Below are 21254 nucleotides of genomic sequence, written 5' to 3'. Positions count from 1 at the left end.
TTTTTACATTCAGCATTTCATCTGACAGTTTATTTTCCTCAGTTAATACATTGGAGAAAAAAATATTTAACAGCTTTGCTTTCTCCTCGTCGCTCTCTGCGACTCCCCCCTCATTACTCTTTAAAGGGCCGACACCTTCAGATTTATACTTTTTAACAAAGTTTGTAAAATTAGTTTTGAATACCTTGAGGGGTGTAGTTTCTAAAATGGGGTCATTTTTGGGTGGTTTCTATTATGTAAGCCTCACAAAGTGACTTCAGACCTGAACAGGTCCTTTAAAAAGTGGGTTTTGGAAATTTTCTGAAAAATTTCTACATTTGCTTCTAAACTTCTAAGCCTTTTAACGTCCCCAAAAAATAAAATGGCATTCACAAAATGATCCAGTCATGAAGTAAACATATGGCGAATGTAAAGTAATAACTATTTTTGAAGGTATTTCTATCTATTATAAAAGTAGAGAAATTGAAATTTGGAAATTTGATAATTTTTCAAAACTTTTGGTAAATTTGGCTTTTTTTTTTATAAATAAAAATACAAATTTTTGACTCAATTTTACCAGTGTCATGAAGTACAATATGTGCCAAGAAAACAATCTCAGAATGGCCTGGATAAGTAAAAGCGTTTTACCACACAAAGTGACACATGTCAGATTTTCAAAAAATGGCCTGGTCCTTAAGGTGAAAAATTGCAGGGTCCTGAAGGGGTAAATAAACAGTTCACTGAACAAATGCAGACAGATCAGTAAAACGTGTCAACAGCAATTTGGTATATTAAAAATGTACCACAAAAGTCCATCGGTGTACATTTTCCAAGCTTCCAAGTTTTTGCCGTAATAATTGTGTATTGTATTTTGGTATCATTCACTCACACATACACTCCTCCGCGACGCCGCAGGGTCCCCATTCTCCTCACACTACCGATGTTCTAGCAGCAAACCACAATCCCCATATTTTGTCAAATTTCTCCAGATTGCCTTGAGCTAGATATGTCATTTTATACATTGGCAGTGCTTCATCTATAAGATGTACCCAATGTTGAACTGAGGGGACTTTAGGAGTCGATATAACATCTTAGAGTATTTGGTTTACAACAGGTCATCTACCAATCCTAACAAGCTATTTTCAGGGGAGCAAACTGCCAGTAACCCTAACTTCAGATTCAGGAACTCGTGGACTGAATTCTGCAATATTCGGGCAGTCCCAGATCACGTGAATCAGAGTGCCAGCTTCTCCATTACATCTAGTACATAGTGAGCTATTAAGGCGACGCATTCGTTCTAGTCTGATCGGGGTTAAATAAACTCTGTGTATCCACTTCACTTGTATCAGCTGGTCTCTAGCACATATGACAGTGCTCCTCCAGTTATGCACAATATCCCTCTCATGCCCATCTTCTAATCTCGGGATATCCATGTGCCACCTTGCCAAGGCTCTGGTCAACCGGGAGGTCAACTGGGACATAAGCACTGAATAAAGGGTAGATACTGGCTCGCACAAATTTGCACGTCTAACAATTTTTTCAATCTCTCCATGTTCTATCTTAATCCTGCCACTACCAAATTGCTCTGTACAAGCGTGTCTTAATTGAAAGTATCTAAAAAGGCTGTTCTGAGGGAGGTGGAATTCCTCCTTTAAATCATGAAAGGTTTTAAAAACTTCCTCTGAAAATAGCTGGGTCAAATATTTAATTCCATGTGCATTCCTCCACAATGGCAATACAGGGGACCATCCCTCCCCCTCCACCTCTGTTACCCCACATCCGCACATGTTCTTTCCAGACTTTTATTACCGCAGTCATATTAGAGGTAATACATCTAACTGGATATTTCCCCATTCTGTATAGAAAATTTGTTAGAGCCTTATATGATCCTAAGCAGGGCCGATCCTAGGGTCACAGGCGCCTGGGTGCAAAAATATTTCTGGCGCCCCCACATGGGCGTGGTTATCTTACTAACTCCTCCCCTTTACAATGTTTCTATGGCAACAACTTCAGCCCCACGAATCGGCGGCTCGGCTGCTCGGCTTAAAAAAAAAAAAAAGTCAAAAAAAAAAAAGTCACGGCGGCTCGCTCGGCCAGGGCCGGACTGGGGATAAAAACCAGCCCTGGAAAAAGTTGCACACCAGCCCCACAGCATTGCGTCATTATTTACTTGTTTATAATAGGAGAAAGCATTCATTTTAAAACACGTGTGTAAACACGAATATGAACTTTGCCCCACGATAGCTCTTTTGTAGAACCCCCATAAAAACTTACAGTTACTTGACTTGGCCCTTGGGGATCTCGGACGCCACTTCAACACTTTGGCCGGGGGCTCGGCGGAGCTGATGTTGTGCTTTAACCTAATGAGAAAGATTTCATAATAAGGATTTGGAGAAAGGGCAGAGGGATAGCAGAGCAGGGAGAGGCTGGTGCTGCTACTAGGGGGTCATACCATGGGGGAGTAATAAAGCCCACCATAATGCCCCCCCAGTAGTAATAATTCTCCTTATAATATGCAAAACATTTGTAATGCCCCCAGTTGAGCTAATGTTCCCATAATGTGCCAATATAAAATACCCCTTCTCAGTGCCCCCGTAGATGACCCCCATAGTGCCCCCCCCTTCCCCATAGTACCCACCATAATGTGTCCCAGTATAAAATGCCCCTATACAGAGCCCCCATATAAAATATCTTCTTTTTTAGCCTCAGTAGATGCCCCTATAGTGCCCCCCAATAATCTGCAGTAAGCTGTGCCCCCATAGATGCCCCCAATCATGTGCCAGTAATAAGAGCCCCCCCACCATCATGTGCCAGTAGCCAGAGCCCCCCCATATCATGTCAGTAGCCAGAGCCCCCCCATATCATGTGTCAGTAGCCAGAGCCCCCCATATCATGTGCCAGTAGCCAGAGTGCCCCCAATCATGTGCCAGAAATAAGAGCCCCCCCACCATCATGTGCCAGTAGCCAGAGCCCCCCATATCATATGCCAGTAGCCAGAGCCCCCCCATATCATGTGCCAGTAGCCCCCCTTATGTGCCAGTAGCCCCCCTATGTGCCAGTAGCCCTCCTTATCATGTGCCAGTAGCCCCCCTTATCATGTGCCAGTAGCCCCCTTATCATGTGCCAGTAGCCCCCCTTATCATGTGCCAGTAGCCCCCCATATCATGTGCCAGTAGCCAGAGCCCCCCCCCCCACCATCATGTGCCAGTAGCCAGAGCCCCCCCATATCATGTGTCAGTAGCCAGAGCCCCCCCATATCATGTGTCAGTAGCCAGAGCCCCCCATATCATGTGCCAGTAGCCAGAGTGCCCCCAATCATGTGCCAGAAATAAGAGCCCCCCCACCATCATGTGCCAGTAGCCAGAGCCCCGCCATATCATGTGCCAGTAGCCAGAGCCCCCCATATCATGTGCCAGTAGCCCCCCTTATGTGCCAGTAGCCCCCCTATGTGCCAGTAGCCCCCCTTATCATGTGCCAGTAGACCCCCTTATCATGTGCCAGTAGCCCCCTTATCATGTGCCAGTAGCCCCCCTTATCATGTGCCAGTAGCCCCCCATATCATGTGCCAGTAGCCAGAGCCCCCCCCTTATCATGTGCCAGTAGCCAGAGCCCCCCCATATCATGTGCCAGTAGCCAGATCCCCCCCATTATCATGTGCCAGTTGCCAGAGTGCCCCCATATCATGTGCCAGTAGCCAGAGTGCCCCCATATCATGTGCCAGTAGCCCCCCATATCATGTGCCAGTAGCCCCCCTTATCATGTGCCAGCCCAGTAGTCCCCCCTTATCATGTGCCAGCCCAGTAGTCCCCCCTTATCATGTGCCAGCCCAGTAGTCCCCCCTTATCATGTGCCAGCCCAGTAGCCCCCCTTATCATGTGCCAGCCCAGCCCAGTAGTCCCCCCTTATGTGCCAGCCCAGTAGCCCCCCTTATGTGCCAGCCCAGTAGCCCCCCTTATCATGTGCCAGCCCAGTATTGTACCTATATAAAAAAATAAAAAAAAATAATACACTTATACTTACCTCCAGCAATGCGATGCGATGTAGGCCACCTCTTCCGTCTGTGTCCCTCGCTATACGGCTCAGGCGACGCGATGACGTCATCGCGCCATCACCGGCCTCTGATAGGCTGCCAGCACTAAGCCGGCAGCCTATCAGAGGAACAGGAGGGGACACACCTCTCCCTCCTCTGCCGCAGCACAGACAGGCATCTGTATTGCCGTCCTGAGGACGGCAATACAGATGACTATGGAGATGAGCGCTTCCGCAATGGAGGCGCTCATCTCCTGCTCTGCCCTGCCGCCGGCCGCGGCCGCCCCCACTTGTCACCAGGGCCGCAGCGCTGGGGTGCGGGGCACCCACTGCACCCCGTGTAGGATCGGCCCTGATCCTAAGAGTGCCGCTTCCAACACTATTGCCGGGTTATTTGCATCCGCTCTTACCCACCAACTTGCATATGTGAACTGGATAGCACAGTAGTATCTGTACATATTCGGCAGAGCCAGACCACCCCGAGCGAATGGCGCTTTCAGAGTTTCCCTAGCCAGTCTGGGTTGCACATTGGCCCAGAGAAATGGAGTCAGTAATATGTCAATAGCCACAAAGTGGAGTTTCTGAAGGACAACTGGTAGCTTGGGTAGAAGTAACATCTTGAAGATGTTAATACGCCCTATCAGGGACAGAGGAAGAGTCTCCCACGCTTTCAGCCATTGTATTCCATTGTCGGTAGGATATTGAGTGGGATAAATTGCTGTATATCTTTATGTACTATAATTACCAGATATTTAGATTGATCAACCACCAATAGATTAGTTCTAGGCGAGACCGAGTCCCCTCCCCCTCCGTCAACAAGATACAGCAGATTTGGCCCAATTACCCTTCAGGCCAGAGAATCCAAAAGCGCTTCCAGCAACTCTCCCGTGTCTCCCAAATACACCAGCATGTCATCTGTGTGTAAGGATATTTTCTCAGTTATCCCCACAATACTCCAACCTTCTATTCTATTGCAGTTATTTAAGAGACATGACAGAGGTTCCATTACCAAAGCGAATATTAGTGGGGGTAGGGGACATCCCTGTAGTATATCTCTATGTATAGGGAACGGTTCTGACAGATATCCTTTAAAGGGGTTGTCCGAGTTATGAAAAAAAAAAAAATATAGCACTGAAAATCTGATGGGCAGCAATATATAACTAAGCTAAGCAAGTTTAATGCAAAAATATATATCTATTTCCTCATTTCCCTGGTTCTTTTCTAGCCCTTTGTTTACATGCAATAAAAACAATCTCTGCCCCTCCCCCTGCTCTGCTAAGGGAGTGGATACAAGAGCTGCCCTGAGTGACATGTCTGCCTGCTGGGAGACTCTGCAGCATGTTGTATGTGTAGGACTACAAGTCGCAGCTGTATAATGACTGCTAAGGGAGTGGATACTAGAGCTGCCCTGAGTGCTGGGAGAATCAACAGCAACTTGTAAGTGTAGAACTACAAGTCCCAGCTGTATAATGACACTGCTCATACACATAGGATCTTCCCCCTACCTTCTTGTGCAATGCTCTCTCTAGTCTGTCAGCTCCTGTGCCCAGAATTGTCACTGCCAGCAGCTACCCAGTCTGTGCAGCTGAAGGGGTTAAGAATCCTAGGAGCAGACAGCCCAGCAGTGAAGGGGGGCATGGCCAGCACAGTGACGTCTCGTTTACAGGCTTGTAAACTAACTTTATCAGAGCAGGGAGAGAAGCTGACATCACAGGTCATGTGACCCTCAGTCAAATCTGATAAACCAGGCACTGCAGATAAAGTGAGTTAATTGTAAAGTTGTTATATTTGCCTAGTTAGGAACATAGAACAAAAAAATAACTCGGACAACCCCTTTAACCCTGACACAGGCTGTAGGTTGCCGGTATAGGAGTCGTAACCAATGCAGGAAGTTTTCTGGAAACCTGAATCTCTCCAAGACCTCCCAAAGGAAAGTCTACTTTACCGAATCGAATGCCTTCTCATTATCTAATGAGGCTATGGCTCTATTGCCCATATTATCTTGTTTGATCTGTAAATTGGTATAGAGGTGCCTGAGATTAATATCCGTAGATTTTCCCAGCATAAAGCCAGATTGGTCTGTCCCCACAATAGATAGGATGACTCCCATTAGTCGTAAGGCTAATACCTTAGCCAAGATTTTGGCATCTAAGTTTATGAGTGAAATGGGTCGGTATGAACTGCACTGATCCGGTGGTCTTCCCGCCTTGTGAATCGCCACAATTGCTGCCTCAGAGAAGGATAATGGTAATTCTGAGGTCTCCAAGGCATATTTGAATAATTTGCTTAGCCGGTCACTAACATTGGTTGCACCTGTAGCATCCTTTTAGTTTTTGCCATGTATTTAATGAGAATTTTTGTTTTTTATTGTGTGTTTTGATGGATGGGGCAACTTTCAGGCCTAAATTCGGGGCCCTTGTGTATATAATGTGTGGTTTCATGGAGATGGAGGTGCCTATCAGTTTGTCTTTTTGGAAATGGTGCCAATGTGTTCTAATGATCCTTTCAATGTTCTTGTATTGTGCTTTAAATGGTAGTATGATATTTGGAGTTTCGTCTTTTCGTGTTACGGCTTTGTTTTCAGTATTATCATTAAAGAAAGAGTTTCTGTCTAGCTTCTGTACTTTTGCCAGAGATGTCTCAATTTTAGTCAGGGGGTATTCTTTTTCAATGAATTGTTCTTTTAATGTTTCAGCTTCCTGTTCGAATCAGTCTTCATTGGTGCAATTACGCTTTAAACATCTGAATTGGCTTTCTGGAATGTTTTCCAGCCACCTACACTATGTGATTAACACTATGTGATTTACCACATCAACACAGTGGAATCCAGTCCATGCAGCACATTCAAGACACGAAACACATCCAGGAGTATAATGTAATGACCGGCGTCACGCACAGGGAGGGAAAAGGGAAAGCCCTGCCCAAGGGAGAGGGTAAGGTGGTGACCCCTGACTCACCTTGCAGCTGGCACCTGACTGCCCTGACGTCCCTAGACGGGTTCCTTACCCGTGCGGCGATCACGTGCCTAAACCCTGGCTTTCCCTGAAATGAGCCCTAGATAGTGAACGGGCCGGTGGGATCGCTAGTCCGCACCACTGTCACTAAGAGGGAAACACCAGGGAGAGGACAGACAACACAGACAAACACATACACCCAGGTGGGCGACCACAGCAGTCCACAAAGGTCCAACAGGGATCCGGAGGGTAGCGTTCTGGATCAACAACCAGAGAACGCAGTAACACAGCTCCAGAGGGTCAGAATAGATGTCCAGGCAGGAAGCTCTATAGCTGGCAACCAGAGAAGTGTGAGAGGGGAATATAAGGAGGTTTGGGAGTGCTGGACAAGGAACAGCTGAGGAGAAGGAGCTACGGATCCCTGAGTGAGCCAAAAGGGTTTGCAAAGCAAACCCAGAAAGCTACAATAAGGAAACAGCCCTATATTACATAGAGCGCGCAGCCAACCGCTGCGACCTCCTGACCCCGGGTACAACGGAGTCAGGCGTGGCTCTTGACACCCTCGTGACATATAATGTGCAAATCAGCCACAAAAAATGCACCAACAGCAGAAAAAATGCAGCGTTACCGCACAAATGATACAACTATGGAATTTTTATCTAAATATTACAACATCAACCTCCCGTAACCATAAAGCTTGCCTCCCATATCATCCAACCAAGAAAAAAGAAGAAAAGAAAGAAAGAAAAGGAAAATTAACATTGTGTGGTTTGCCCCATCCACACAATGAAATGAAATCCAGTCCAGTCTTTGAATGTTAACCATAGGCAGGGTATAAAAGCCAATTCACGGGCAGACAGCGGGTAACCACTGATGAAGGAGGCAGTCTGGACCTCCGAAACGCGTATGGTGAAAATTTCAACCTGCAATCTTACCACTGGATGGACCATTGAATACCTTGGAAACGCTTCCAACAGCTACCTTCCCACTTTATTGGATTAAAAGATCGATACACAGTGATCGCGAACGGACCCGAGACATGTGGGACGCCATAAATGTGACGTCACACCCACGTGGGAGGCCGAAGGAAAACACTTGAACGTCCAACACAGAGTCCAGAATGGCACGCTAACAGCCGCAACTCACGAATCAATCGGAGAAGGTAAATTACAGTCAGGGTGCGGTCCTTTCTAACGTGTGGGACGCCACACAAGGTACAGCACCCGACTGACATATTAACATCTATAACCCTGCTAATATCATCATTGACAGTGACTGGCTACCATCTCATAGAAGGGAAGTATTGCAAATGATGAATATATTTAAATATTAACTTATCAACAAACTAACTGCATTGAAAACTATCAGAAATTTACTAACCACCGAAGGTGGAGATGACTGCTGAATGATCATTTTATTCTTCTTTCTGCAAACCCATTGATTTACATTGGTATCCAAAAACTACTCAGAAGTCCCTTTCTCCAGGGTGAATCCAGTGTGTGCATTTTAACAGCTTCATGCACCAGTTTTATGCAATATATTTTTACGATCCTCCCTTACCCTCTTCTTTTTTTTAAAGTATATGCTTTATGATTGATTTTGATATGAAATAAATGCACATTTTACCCACAATCTTGCTTATACTGCTCTCTAAGTGTTCTACCAGGTGAAGAGTGCCGGTTTTCCATATTTTTATTGTATACTTTCCCGGTTTTGTCTCCATCTGAAAAGATGGTCTGCCTTCGTGCTAAGAGTCACTTCTGAGTGTATTCGGTAAGATGTAACCTGTATTCCCTCTAAAGAGTTAGCCATTTCTCCTGACAGTCCTCATTCGGTTCTTCAATATCTAATCTATTCCTCTTAATCCTTAGTTCAGCTCTGAGTGGCTATGGCTTATATATAAACCCCCCTCATCACTGCCTTGCACTCCTCCCATTCTGTCATAGGGTTATACGAGCCCTCATTTACCTTCCAATAATCCTCTAGCTCCTGTCTACAGCTAGCTTCCACCGGGAGCACCTGTAACCACATAGGGTTAAGTCTCCATATTCTGGCTGATCCTTCCAATGGCTGAGAGAAGATCACCTGCAGCGGTGCATGATCTGAAATACCCCTTGGCAGATAACTTGCCTCCTTCATCAAAGGAAGGGAGTTAGGGTTACCAAATGCTTGGTCAATGTGTGACATAGTATTATTAGAAGCTGATTGACATGAAAGCTGCCTGGCGGTAGGATTCCTCCACCTCCACATCTCCACCAAATTATGTGCTACTGCCCAATTATTCAAAGATGTATTATGCCTAGCTGGGGGTTTGAGCCTAACCAGCTGATTGTCTAGTACTGCATTAAAATCTCCCAATATTATGAAAGGGGATTGAGGCAATTGTGACACCTTATTGTTAATCTCATCTAGAATGGACCTACAGAAGGGAGGTGGGATATATAAGCCCACTACCGTCAAGGGACTACCCCGGATCAAACAATGCAGAATTATATACAGTCAGGTCCATAAATATTGGGACATCAACACAATTCTAACGTTTTTGGCTCTTTACACCACCACAATGGATTTGAAATGAAACGAACAAGATGTGCTTTAACTGCAGACTGTCAGCTTTAATTTGAGGCTATTTACATCCAAATAAGGTGAACGGTGTAGGAATTACAACAGTTTGCATATGTGCCTCCCACTTAGTAAGGAACCAAAAGTAATAGGACAGAATAATAATCATAACTCAAACTTTCACTTTTTAATACTTGGTTGCAAATCCTTTGCAGTCAATTACAGCCTCAAGTCTGGAACGCATAGACATCACCAGACGCTGGGTTTCATCCCTGGTGATGCTCTGCCAGGCATCTACTGCAACTGTCTTCAGTTCCTGCTTGTTCTTGGGGCATTTTCCCTTCAGTTTTGTCTTCAGCAAGTTAAATGCATGCTCAATCGGATTCAGGTCAGGTGATTGACTTGGCCATTGCAAAACATTCCACTTCTTTCCCTTAAAAAACTCTTTGGTTGCTTTTGCAGTATGCTTTGGGTCATTGTCATCTGCATTGGGAAGCGCCGTCTATTCATCCTGCTGCTTTTGTCAGCAGTCACATCATCAATAAATACAAGAGAACCAGTTCCATTGGCAGCCATACAGGCCCACGCCATGACACTACCACCACCATGCTTCACTGATGCGGTGGAATGCTTAGGATCATGAGCAGTTCCTTTCCTTCTCCATACTCTTCTCTTCCCATTACTCTGGTACAAGTTGATCTTGGTCTCATCTGTCCATAGGATGTTGTTCCAGAACTGTGGAAGGCTTTTTTAGATGTCGTTTGGCAAACGCTAATCTGGCCTTCCTGTTTTTGAGGCTCACCAATGGTTTACATCTTGTGGTGAACCCTCTGTATTCACTCTGGTGAAGTCTTCTCTTGATTGTTGACTTTGACACACATACACCTACCTTCTGGAGAGTGTTCTTGATCTGGCCAAATGTTGTGAAGGGTGTTTTCTTCACCAGGGAAAGAATTCTTCGGTCATCCACCACAGTTGTTTTCCGTGGTCTTCCGGGTCTTTTAGTGTTCTTTTTAAGAATGTTCCAAACAGTTGTTTTGGGTACGCCTAATGTTTTTGCTATCTCTCTGATGGGTTTGTTTTGTTTTTTCAGCCTTATGGCTTGCTTCACTGATAGTGACAGCTCTTTGGATCTCATCTTGAGAGTGGACAGCAACAGATTCCAAATGCAAATAGCAGACTGGAAATGAACTCTGGGCCTTTTATCTGCTCTTGTAATTGGGATAATGAGGGAATAACACACACCTGGCCATGGAACAGCTGAGAAGCCAATTGTCCCATTACTTTTGGTACCTTAACAAGTTTTAGGCACATATGCAAACTGTTGTAATTCCTACACCGTTCACCTGATTTTGATGTAAATACCCTCAAATTAAAGCTGACAGTCTGCAGTTAAAGCACATCTTGTTTGTTTAATTTCAAATCCATTGTGGTGGTGTATAGAGCCAAAAATGTTAGAATTGTGTCGATGTCCCAATATTTATGGACCTGACTGTATCTACCATGAGAGTCGGTCAAAGTCGTCTGTAGCTGCAGTGGAGTTCTCTTGTTGACAAGAATGAACACTCCCCTTGCATTACTTGTATACGTCGCGTGGTACGTTTGTCCCACCCAAGGTCGGCAAAGAGCCAGTATCTTACAGTCTCGTAAATGAGCCTCCTGTAAAATAATCATGTCAGGGTTATAAGGTTTAAGAGAGTTGAAAACCAAAGTTCTTTTGACTATGCAGTTTAAGCCCCTCCCATTCCATAAAATTATCTTAAGCGTTGCCAGGGTGAAATCCGACATGTATATCTCTTGATGTGAAGTCCCATGGCGCCACGCAGACATTCACACCAAAATAATTCTATCTTATAGCTTCCCCATCCCCCTCCCTGCCCACACATCCCCAACTTGTCTGAGCCTCGGATCCCGAACTAAATTGAAGTTTTGAACGAAAACCTGACACTTAGGTAATCTAGCTCATCAGTAACTTGAACAATTGCTAATTTAGGCCCCCCTCTTTCTCCTTCCCGCCCCTTCTCTCTAAAGTATATCCCCTAGGTACACTCCGGAGAGAGAAACTATTAGGAAAGAGCCCTTGCAGCAAGGAAAAAAAAAAATACACAGCCTATCCTCCCTTCTGTATACTCTGTCTCAGAAAGCTTGATATGAGTAAGGTCAAACAGTAAAAGGGAAATCTCCCCATCTGAAGCATGTCCCACCCCCCGCCAGCTTTTCACATTCCATTATAACCTGCACCAGGTTAGCATCCGATATACTCAAGGAAGGACACTTGTAAATGAAATGCTTTCAGTTAGACTAAGTTGATAGATCACTACTTCTTCTCTGGGGTCAGCGAATGTCCAACCAATCTGACGCTTCCTCTGGTGTCTGAAAGAAGTGAGTGGCCCCATCCACCTGGATTCGCAATCTCGTTGGATATAACATTGCGTATGGTATACCAAGTTCCCTCAGTTTAGTTCGAACTTGCGTGAATTGTCTTCTCTTCTTCTGTACCTCAGCAGTGAAGTCAGGATAAAAGATATTTTAGAATTCTCGTAGGAGACAGTTCCCTTCTTTCTGGATTCTGCAAGGATATTGTTGCAATCTCTGTAATTGAGGACCCTCATTTTAAATGGTCTTGGCAGAGATCCAGGAGGCAAAGGCCTAGTAGGAATTCTGAGTGCTCGCTCGATTACGAAGCATTGAGACAGCTGCAGTGGCGATAGCACCGACTTTATCAGGTTTTCAGCGAAGATCTAGGGTTCTGTGCCCTCTGCTCTTTTTGGTAGGCCAAGGATGCGGATGTTATTCCGCCTGTTGCAATTTTTGGCATCTTCTGCTCCAGCAGGATCTTTACTTGCTGAAAAAGCGAGTTTGTCAGCTCAGACGTGCCATGCACTGTGTCTTCCATTTCTCCAACTCTGCGTTCTACCTTTGTGGTTCAGTTTCTCATTTTCTCAATATCATGACACCGAAAATTAACGTCACTTTGTAGGTGATTTATTTTAGCAGTTAGGGCGGCCTGGCAAGCCGCTATTGCTGACATGATTTTATCTGCTTGAGGCGTATCATCAGATTGAGCTGCAGTTAATTCTTCTTCCTCAGTCTGGCTCATGTTGTCTACCATAAATTTGCCTGTAGTAGGGGAGGGGGTCGAAGCAGTTTTTCGCCCCATATACAATAGCTGCTGTTTCTGTATGCGAATATGTTTAGTGCAGATCTTGGATAGAATTTATAATCTTGCAGAAAGAAACCAGTGGCTGAGCGCCTTTCATGTATGGCTAATAACCTTCACTTCAACTTCTCAAAAGCTTTCCCAGTTACCACATGGCTCTGCACCCCAGGTCTCAGCACAGTGAGATCTCAGATGGTGTAATAATAGCTAGTCAGTGCTCACTCTCCTAAGCTTCACTAAGCTCATTTTTACTTATTAACTGTTCAGTGGTTCGCGCTTCTCCTCCAGCAGCCTCGTGGCCTTGTTGGTAAAATGGCCGCACAGACGACAGGCCCTGCTCCACACGGTCTCAGAGAGCTGCCAACACTCCTCAGACAGCCGGGCCACCGCTCCTCACTCTCTCCCTCTGCTCCGATTCATCTGCGATGGTATGTCTGCTCACCCCCTCCTCAGTCCGCGCCGCTCGTCTCTCTCCGCAGCTACTGTGATGGCAGGCGCAGTGTCTTCACACTGCGAGTCAAAGACGCACTTCACGCTCTCCTGCCCCGCCGCCGGTCAGTAAAAGCACCAGGGGCCATCCAGAGGGACTTCTCTAGGAATGCAGGTCTGGCAATGGGGTGAGGGGAGATGGGAATAACCAGGAAAAGTTCAGGATTCTTGGAGAGCCTTCTTCCCTGCGTCTTTACTCCATGCCCCTCCAGGCCACGCCCCCCCTCTGACACCACACTTAGTTGGCATGGCCCAGGAACAAGCTCTGTGCCCCCATCTGTCCTGAACCTGCCTATTTCTTTTTATATCTGTAACAAACTGTATTAGGGGTAGCGTGTGGTTCGTTTGCTTTTCGCCGAACGGACCTTGGTTGCAGTAATACCCTAGTCCATTCGGATGAAATTCGGCAAAATCCCTCATAGTAACATGCAGCATCCACAGGAACAGTATAAATCCCACAACGATCACAGATACCCAAAACACCAGCCGAAACATGATGAAGGGTAGAAGAAGACAGCCTGAGCTGCCAGATGCAGCTCTTTTTATTACGTGCTCCCATGCTGGGGAGGGACACACACATTATCTTACAGTAGCCAATAAAACAAGGGTTACAGCCCACACAAAATCCTCCCCTCTGCCTGTGATACAATTACCTTACACAATGGGAAATGTAATTATCACAGGCAGAGAAATACAGTTTTTACCCATATACTATAACTTTAAAACTATACATCACATTTACATAGAAATTACATATTCACAATCAATCCATTCAGGGGAACAACATATTAAAAAATGGCATGAATCAGACCAGGGGTTCCGAAGTTAGTAAAAGTATTTTTGGGGCCTGGCTGTAAGCATGCTATCCGGCCCAGACCGGTTTTACAGAGCTCTCTATCCTGGAGACAATTGAGAAGTAAGTCAATTATCTCTCAGGACAAAGGGAAATCGTCAATACACACATGGAGAAAATAGGACAGACATCACTACTCAAATATACAATGTCCCACCCTTTACAGTACACATAGACATTTAACATATCCAAACAGTGCTCAGATGCCACAAACACAGTCAAATCAACGAATAACATTGTACATTTCACAGGCAACCTAATACACATATCTTCACAGGGCTCCCCCTAAGTCCATGGGTCGGCAGATCCGCCTAGACCCTGTCGGGTTGGTTCGGAGATGTCCGGGGAACGAAAGGTTTTATAGGTCCAAGTCCGGTTGACGGGACAATCCATCCGCATTCCCATGTTGTTTGCCTGGCCTGTACTGCATAGTAAAATTGTACAGTTGAAAGGCCAGGCTCCAGCGTAATAGTCTTGGATTGTCCCCTGAGACACGGTTTAACCATACAAGCGGATTGTGGTCCGTCATTAACGTAAAGGGGCAACCATACAAATAGGGTTGGAGCTTCTTTAAAGGCCCACACCAGCGCTAAGCATTCTTTTTCCACAGTGGTGTAGCTGACCTCCTGGGGTAAAAGTTTCCTGCTGAGATATGCCACTGGGTGCTCCAACCCATTTTCCCCCACCTGGCTTAATACTGCTCCCAGCCCGTACATGGAGGCATCTGTGTGGACCAGGAAAGTTTTGTTATAGTCTGGAGCTGCCAACACAGGTGCCTGGCTGAGAGCCAGCTTCAATTTCTGGAACGCTTCTGCGCACTCCGGGGACCAAACTACTTGTTTGGGTAGGGACTTCTTAGTTAAGTCCGTAAGGGGTTTGGCCAGGGCACTATAATCCGGGACAAACTTCCTATAGTACCCCGCTGTTCCCAGAAAAGCTAGCACCTGGGTCTTGGTACGTGGCTGGTGCCAGCTGGCAATAGCCTCTACCTTAGCGGGGTCCGGCCTCTGTCTTCCTGAACCTACTCTGTGCCCTAGGTACTGGATTTCCGCCATACCTACATGGCATTTGTCCGGCTTCAATGTGAGCCCGGCTGTCTGAATTCTCTCCAAGACCTGGGCTACGTGCTCCAGATGGGCTTCCCATGTGCGACTATAGATGGCAATATCATCCAAGTACGCACATGCGAAGTACTGGAATCCCTCTAGAAGTCTGTCAGCCATTCTCTGAAAAGTGGCCGGGGCGTTCTTCATTCCAAAGGGCATAACCTTAAATTGGTATAGCCCAAATGGAGTGACGAAGGCCGACTTCGGAATGGCTGTAGGTTCCAGAGGGATTTGCCAATATCCTTTGCACAGGTCTAAAGTAGTGAGATAATGTCCCCCAGCCATCCTATCCAATAGCTCATCTATCCTAGGCATAGGGTAAGCGTCAGTGACGGTCCGGTCATTAAGCTTCCGGTAATCGATACAGAAGCGAGTCGTACCATCTTGCTTCTGTACTAAAACTACCGGAGAAGCCCAAGGACTCTGGAATGGTTCGATTACACCTAACTTAAGCATATCCTGTAACTCAGCCCACATGCTCTCTCTAACGGCTACAGGGATACGGTATGGTTGTTGTCTGAGAGGGGTGTCTCCCTGGGTTTCCACACGGTGAACCGCAGCAGAGGTGTATCCCGGTAGGGTAGAAAACATATTTCCGTATCCCTGAAGCAACTGAGAAACCTCCTCTTTCTCTCTTGGGGTTAGGGCCTCGCCTAACTGGACTTGGTCTATTGTACTGGGACCGGCTGCGAGCAAGTCCGGTAAGGGTAAGCCCTCACTATCCTCCCAGGCCGGTGCACAAACTGCCGTTATATCTCCCTGACGTTCAAAATACGGTTTTAGCATGTTCACATGAAAGGCTCTCCTTATCCTTTCATCTGAACATTTACTGACTATGTAGGTGGTGTCACTTAACTTTTCTACCACCTTGAAGGGGCCCTGCCAAGCGGCCTGAAGCTTATCTTTCTTAAAAGGTTTCAGCACTAGTACCTTCTGGCCTATGTCAAAGATTCTATCTCGGGTACCCCTATCGTACCATCTCTTCTGTCGTTTCTGAGCCGCCTGCAGGTGCTCCCTCACAGATTCTGTGAGGGTCTGCAAGCGGTTCCTAAACTCCAGAACATACTGTACAACTGGGGTTCCTTCCTCTCCTGTGTTGCCCTCCCAATGTTCCCTCATAAGGTCCAGGGGTCCCCTGACTTTTCTTCCGTAAAGAAGTTCGAAGGGGGAGAACCCAGTGGATGCCTGAGGGACTTCTCGGTAGGCAAACAGGAGATGGGGTAAAAACCTTTCCAAGTGCGGATTGGACGCCGTGAACGTTGTGAGCATCTGTTTAAGGGTGCCATTGAACCGTTCACAGAGTCCGTTCGTCTGGGGGTGGTAAGGCGCGCTAAATAGGGGCTTTACGCCGCAACGTTCCCATAACTGTTGGGTTAACGTGGCGGTGAACTGAGTCCCCCTGTCGGACAAGATTTCCTTAGGAAATCCTATTTTAGTAAAGATCTTGACTAGGGCCTCCGCCACGGTTTCTGCCTCGACATTGGACAGCGCCACAGCCTCCGGGTACCTAGTAGCAAAATCTACTAGGGTGAGGATGTAGCGCTTTCCAGAAGCACTAGATTTACTGAGGGGTCCTACCAAATCTACCGCTACCCTACTAAAAGGTTCCTCAATAATGGGGAGCGGGTGAAGCTGTGCCCTCTGGCGATCTCCTCTCCTTCCTGTCCTCTGACATACCTCACACGTTCTACAATACCCTTTCACGTCCTGAGATATTCTTGGCCAAAAGAAAGTCTGAGTTAGTCGGTCTTTGGTTTTAGTAACCCCTAAATGACCGGCTAACGGGATATCATGGCTTAGCTTGAGTAACTCTACCCTGAATTTCCTGGGTACCACTAGTTTCTTTTTGACTACCTGGGTTTCTCCACTCCCGGCCCCCTGGGTTACCTTGTATAACAGCCCCTTTTCCGAAGTAAATTGCTCTGCGCCCCCCTCCTCTGAGACCTGTTCTGCCCCCCTCCTATAACCTGCTAACGTGGGATCTTCCCTCTGAGATAGCTCAAACCCTGCCGGGGTGTCCCAGAATGGAATGGGTCATGGGGAAGGGATAAGGGGTCCTACCTGAGGTTCCTCCGGGTGCGCAGATTCTCTCCTCTGAGCTTGTGCTCGGGTGGTAACCGGGTAACTCTCTGCAGCTGACTGGTTGTTTAAGTGGGATGTGAGACACCATACATCGTTGCCCAAAAGTACTTCAGCTGGCAAAGTTTGCATGATGCCCCCCTCCAAATGTTTGCTCCCCGTACCCCAGTTGAGCAGGACTTTAGCGGTGGGGAGTTTATGGATGGCTCCCCCTGCAACTCGAACTGCCACGGTGCGGTTAGTGCGGGCTTGCGCCCTGATCTTGTGAGGTTGGATCAGCGTGATGGTGGCCCCCGTGTCTCTCAGGGCTTCATTCCGTCAACGGTGACCCACTGTTGGTGATGGTTGCGGTTGTCATCCATGGTTTGTGCTGTATTCGCCTCGTACAACGTGGTCCACTGTTCTTCATGATGCTCAGGAGTAGTGTCTTGTTGGTAGCAGTGTGCACTGCCATGGTAAGGTGGTGGTGTTGAGGATCCCCCTCGGCTGCGGTTGGGGCAATGCTGCTTTATGTGTCTAGGATGGTTACATCCATGACAAAGCCTGGGTGCATATCTGGGAGCTGGTGGGTTTTGATACGGAGCCGGCCTGGGGGCAGGAGTGTAAGAGGGTGCTGGAACAAATGGTTTGGGATTTACTCTCACCTAACTCGGCTCCGCTCTTCTGGTGTCTTGGTACTCATCCGCCAGTTTAGCTGCCTCTTCTATAGTTTTGGGTTTCTTGTCCCTTATCCAGTGTCTAACCTCCTTGTCCAGGTTATTATAAAATTGTTCAAGCATCATTAGTTGAACTGCATCCTCTAGAGTTGTAGCTTGACATCCCTGCATCCAATTTTGTGCCTCCCTGTGTAGTCTGAAAGCCCATTCGGTAAAGGAGTCTTTTCCAGTTCTCTTTAATTCCCAGAATTTTTTCCGGTGTTACTGCAAACCGGGCCAACAGTATCTCCTTTACCTTACTATAGTTCTGACTGTCCACTGTAGGTACGGCTCTGTAGGCTTCTGCGGCTCTTCCTGAGAGTTTGCTACTAAGTACCGCCACCTAACGTTCTTCTTCCATATTTTCCAACCCACATTGTCTCTCAAAGTCCTGCAAAAATCCATCAATATCCACATCTGTATCCCCAAATGATTTGAAGGCTGCATAATTTACCTTCCGTGAGTGGCTCTCTGTACCTCCAGGGGAATGTAAAACGTCTCCTTGTAAAGATCCTGTTCTGGATCCCTGCGCCAAGTGAGCCCTGTTGGTATCATTTATGATTTGAATCACTGCCTCCGATGCAGGATTTGGCCCCAACAGGCTGATGAATAATCTTAGTTTCCTCTCCAACTCACTGTGCTCTGCGTCTTCTCCTTCCATGCTGCTGGCTCTGTCACTCTGCCTCAATTCGGCAATTATTGTAGCTCTCTTTTTGTTGCTGGCTGCTATACCTCGAGCTTCCAATAGATCTTTCAGTGTGGTTCTTTTCAATTGTTCGTATTGCTGAGCCACTCACTTTTCCTCTGGTTCGGGACATCCATTCGGGAACCGAAATCCCACTGCTGCCACCAAATGTAATGAACTCTATTAGGGGTAGCGTGTAGTTCGTTTGCTTTTCGCCAAACGGACCTTGGTTGCAGTAATTCCCTAGTCCGTTCGGATGAAATTCGGTAAAATCCCTCAGAGTAACATGCAGCATCCACAGCAGCTACTGCCGAGTCAGCAGCTACTGCCCAGCCATGATTTGGTGGAGAGATTAGCTGCTTCCTCCTGTAGGCAGACAAGTAGCAACAATGAGATTTGTGTGGAAGCAGGTGTTTGCGAGCAGTCAGGCATGCTGCCCATGTTGGTACCACACCCCAGCATCAACACATAGAGAATCACCATAAAGTGGCCTGGGAAAACCATAGCACTAATGTTGTGGTATACCTTAAGGCATCTCCTAGGAGCCCGCACCACTTTTCCTGCAGTCAAGGCTCCACCACCTTCGCAGAAAGGAGCTGTGTTTCATTCCCATCATCTACTGGTCGTGATGCTTCTGCTCCTCCTCATCACTCATTTCATCAGCAATCGATCACAGAGGCAATTGCAAAAAGGCAAGAGTTTGCCTGCACTCATCCAATAGCGCAGAAAGGCCAAGTTGCTGGTACTACAATCCCTCCCTTCCCATGTGGTTGACACTGCACCTTTCAGAGGACTGATGGCTTGTGCCGAGCCAAGGTGGAGAGTCCCAAGCCATCATTACTTCTCCAAAACTGCTGTACCAGCCCTGCACACATATGTTGAGAAGAAGGTGGGCCAATCCTTGAGCCTGTCAGTTTCTGGTAAAGTTCATGGTACAGCCAACGTGTGGAGCTATAACTATGGTCAAGGATAATATATGTCCTTTATGACCCACTGGGTAAATGTGGTTCTTGCCCAGGCACACCAGCAACTTGGCCAGGTGACGGCAATGCTGTCTCTGCGTTCTCAAGCTCTGATTCCTACACCAACGTCCTCCTCTGTCTCCTCATCCTCAACCTTGTATTTAGCCTCCACTGTAGGCAACATTAGGAGTATACCACCTATGCAGAGCACGGCGATATCATGCTGTTCTGCACCTGGTTTGCCTGGGTAAACGGAGTCACACTGGGGAGGAACTTCCTTCAAGAGGAAATCAAATCCTAGCTATCTCCTCACCAACTGAAGATCAGTACCATCGTCACCGATAACAAGAAGAACATTGTGTTGAGCGCTGCGTCAAGGAGGGCTGACCCATGCGCTCTGCATGGCGTAAGTCTAAAGTTCTTCCTGAACTTTTTCACCAAACTGCAAGGGTAAAAACGGCAATAGTTATCCCAAGGAGAACTTGTCTTTCCACCCAAAATGTGGAGAGACTGACCTTTGTGACGATGAATCAAGCGTGGATCAGCCAGGATTCCCAAATGCCAGTGCATGATGCATCAGACTAGATCATTCTGGGTACCACACCAAAACATTGTGAAAAATGGCCCGTTACTTCTGTCCACGTGCTTCAGCCATTATTCTGATGCTGCCACCTTCTCCTATCTTGTGCTGTTATTGCCACTGCTGTTGCCCCCCCACTCTGTGACTGGGGCACTATGTTGAATCCTCATGCTGTTGCCACCCTGCGACTGGGCCACTATGTTGACTCCTTATGCTGTTGCTACCCTACCCACTCTGTGATGGGGCCAATTGTTAACTCCTCATGCTATTGCCACTCCCCCCCCCCCCCCCCCGCTTTGTGATGGGGTCACTATGTTGACTTCTCATGCTGTTGCCACCCTCACCACTCTGTGATGGGGCCACTACCTTGACTCCTCATGCTATTGCCACCCTCACCACTCTGTGATGGGGCCACTACCTTGACTCCTCATGCTGTTGCCACCCTCACCACTCTGTGATGGGGCCACTACCTTGACTCCTCATGCTATTGCTACCCTCACCACTCTGTGATGGGGCCACTACCTTGACTCCTCATGCTATTGCCACCCTCACCACTCTGTGATGGGGCAACTACCTTGACTCCTCATGCTGTTGCCACCCTCACCACTCTGTGATGGGGCCACTACCTTGACTCCTCATGCTGTTTCCACCCTCCCCACATTGTGACAGGACCACTATGTTGACTCCTCATGCTGTTGCCACCCTCACCACTCTGTGACGGTCCACTATCTTGACTCCTCATGCTATTGCCACAATCCCCACTCTGAGACTGGGCCACTATGTTGATGCCTCATGCTATTGCCACCCTTACACTAGTGTCCCTATTTGGCCTCGTTGACATCACACATTTTCAGAAACGTTGAACTGTCTTTCAACGAAGACGCGTGGATCCAAACTGAAGTAGATCTTTTGGGATAGAACCCTCTTATTCGTTAAGATGAATCCCGTGGTATCCTGCAGCATGATCCCAGATGAAGGGTCTGGTACAGCGAACGGCTCAGCATGGCACTCCTTCCCCAAGATTAGGACAACGTAGATAACGGCAACAACCCTCGATGCCATCTTGCGCCTGTAATATATTGTATGACAAATATAAGCACATACATCTAGTTGCAGAACAA

At 47.0% G+C, this 21254-nt stretch overlaps 1 protein-coding gene across 1 annotated transcript in view; it reads left to right on the top strand.

Moving 5' to 3' along the window:
• Positions 1-21254, top strand: part of LOC120992028 (zinc finger protein 585A-like) — a 190532-nt gene that overhangs the window by 33544 nt on the left and 135734 nt on the right. The window contains exon 5 of the mRNA XM_040420790.1: positions 1429-1434. Coding sequence (XP_040276724.1) covers positions 1429-1434 — 6 coding nt within the window. The remainder of the gene's footprint in view (positions 1-1428; positions 1435-21254) is intronic.

Source organism: Bufo bufo, chromosome 2 (genome assembly GCF_905171765.1).
Source record: "Bufo bufo chromosome 2, aBufBuf1.1, whole genome shotgun sequence".
Classification (NCBI taxonomy): Eukaryota; Metazoa; Chordata; class Amphibia; order Anura; family Bufonidae; genus Bufo; species Bufo bufo.
Note: the sequence above shows the minus strand (reverse complement) of the source record. Positions and strands in the feature narration are given on the sequence as shown.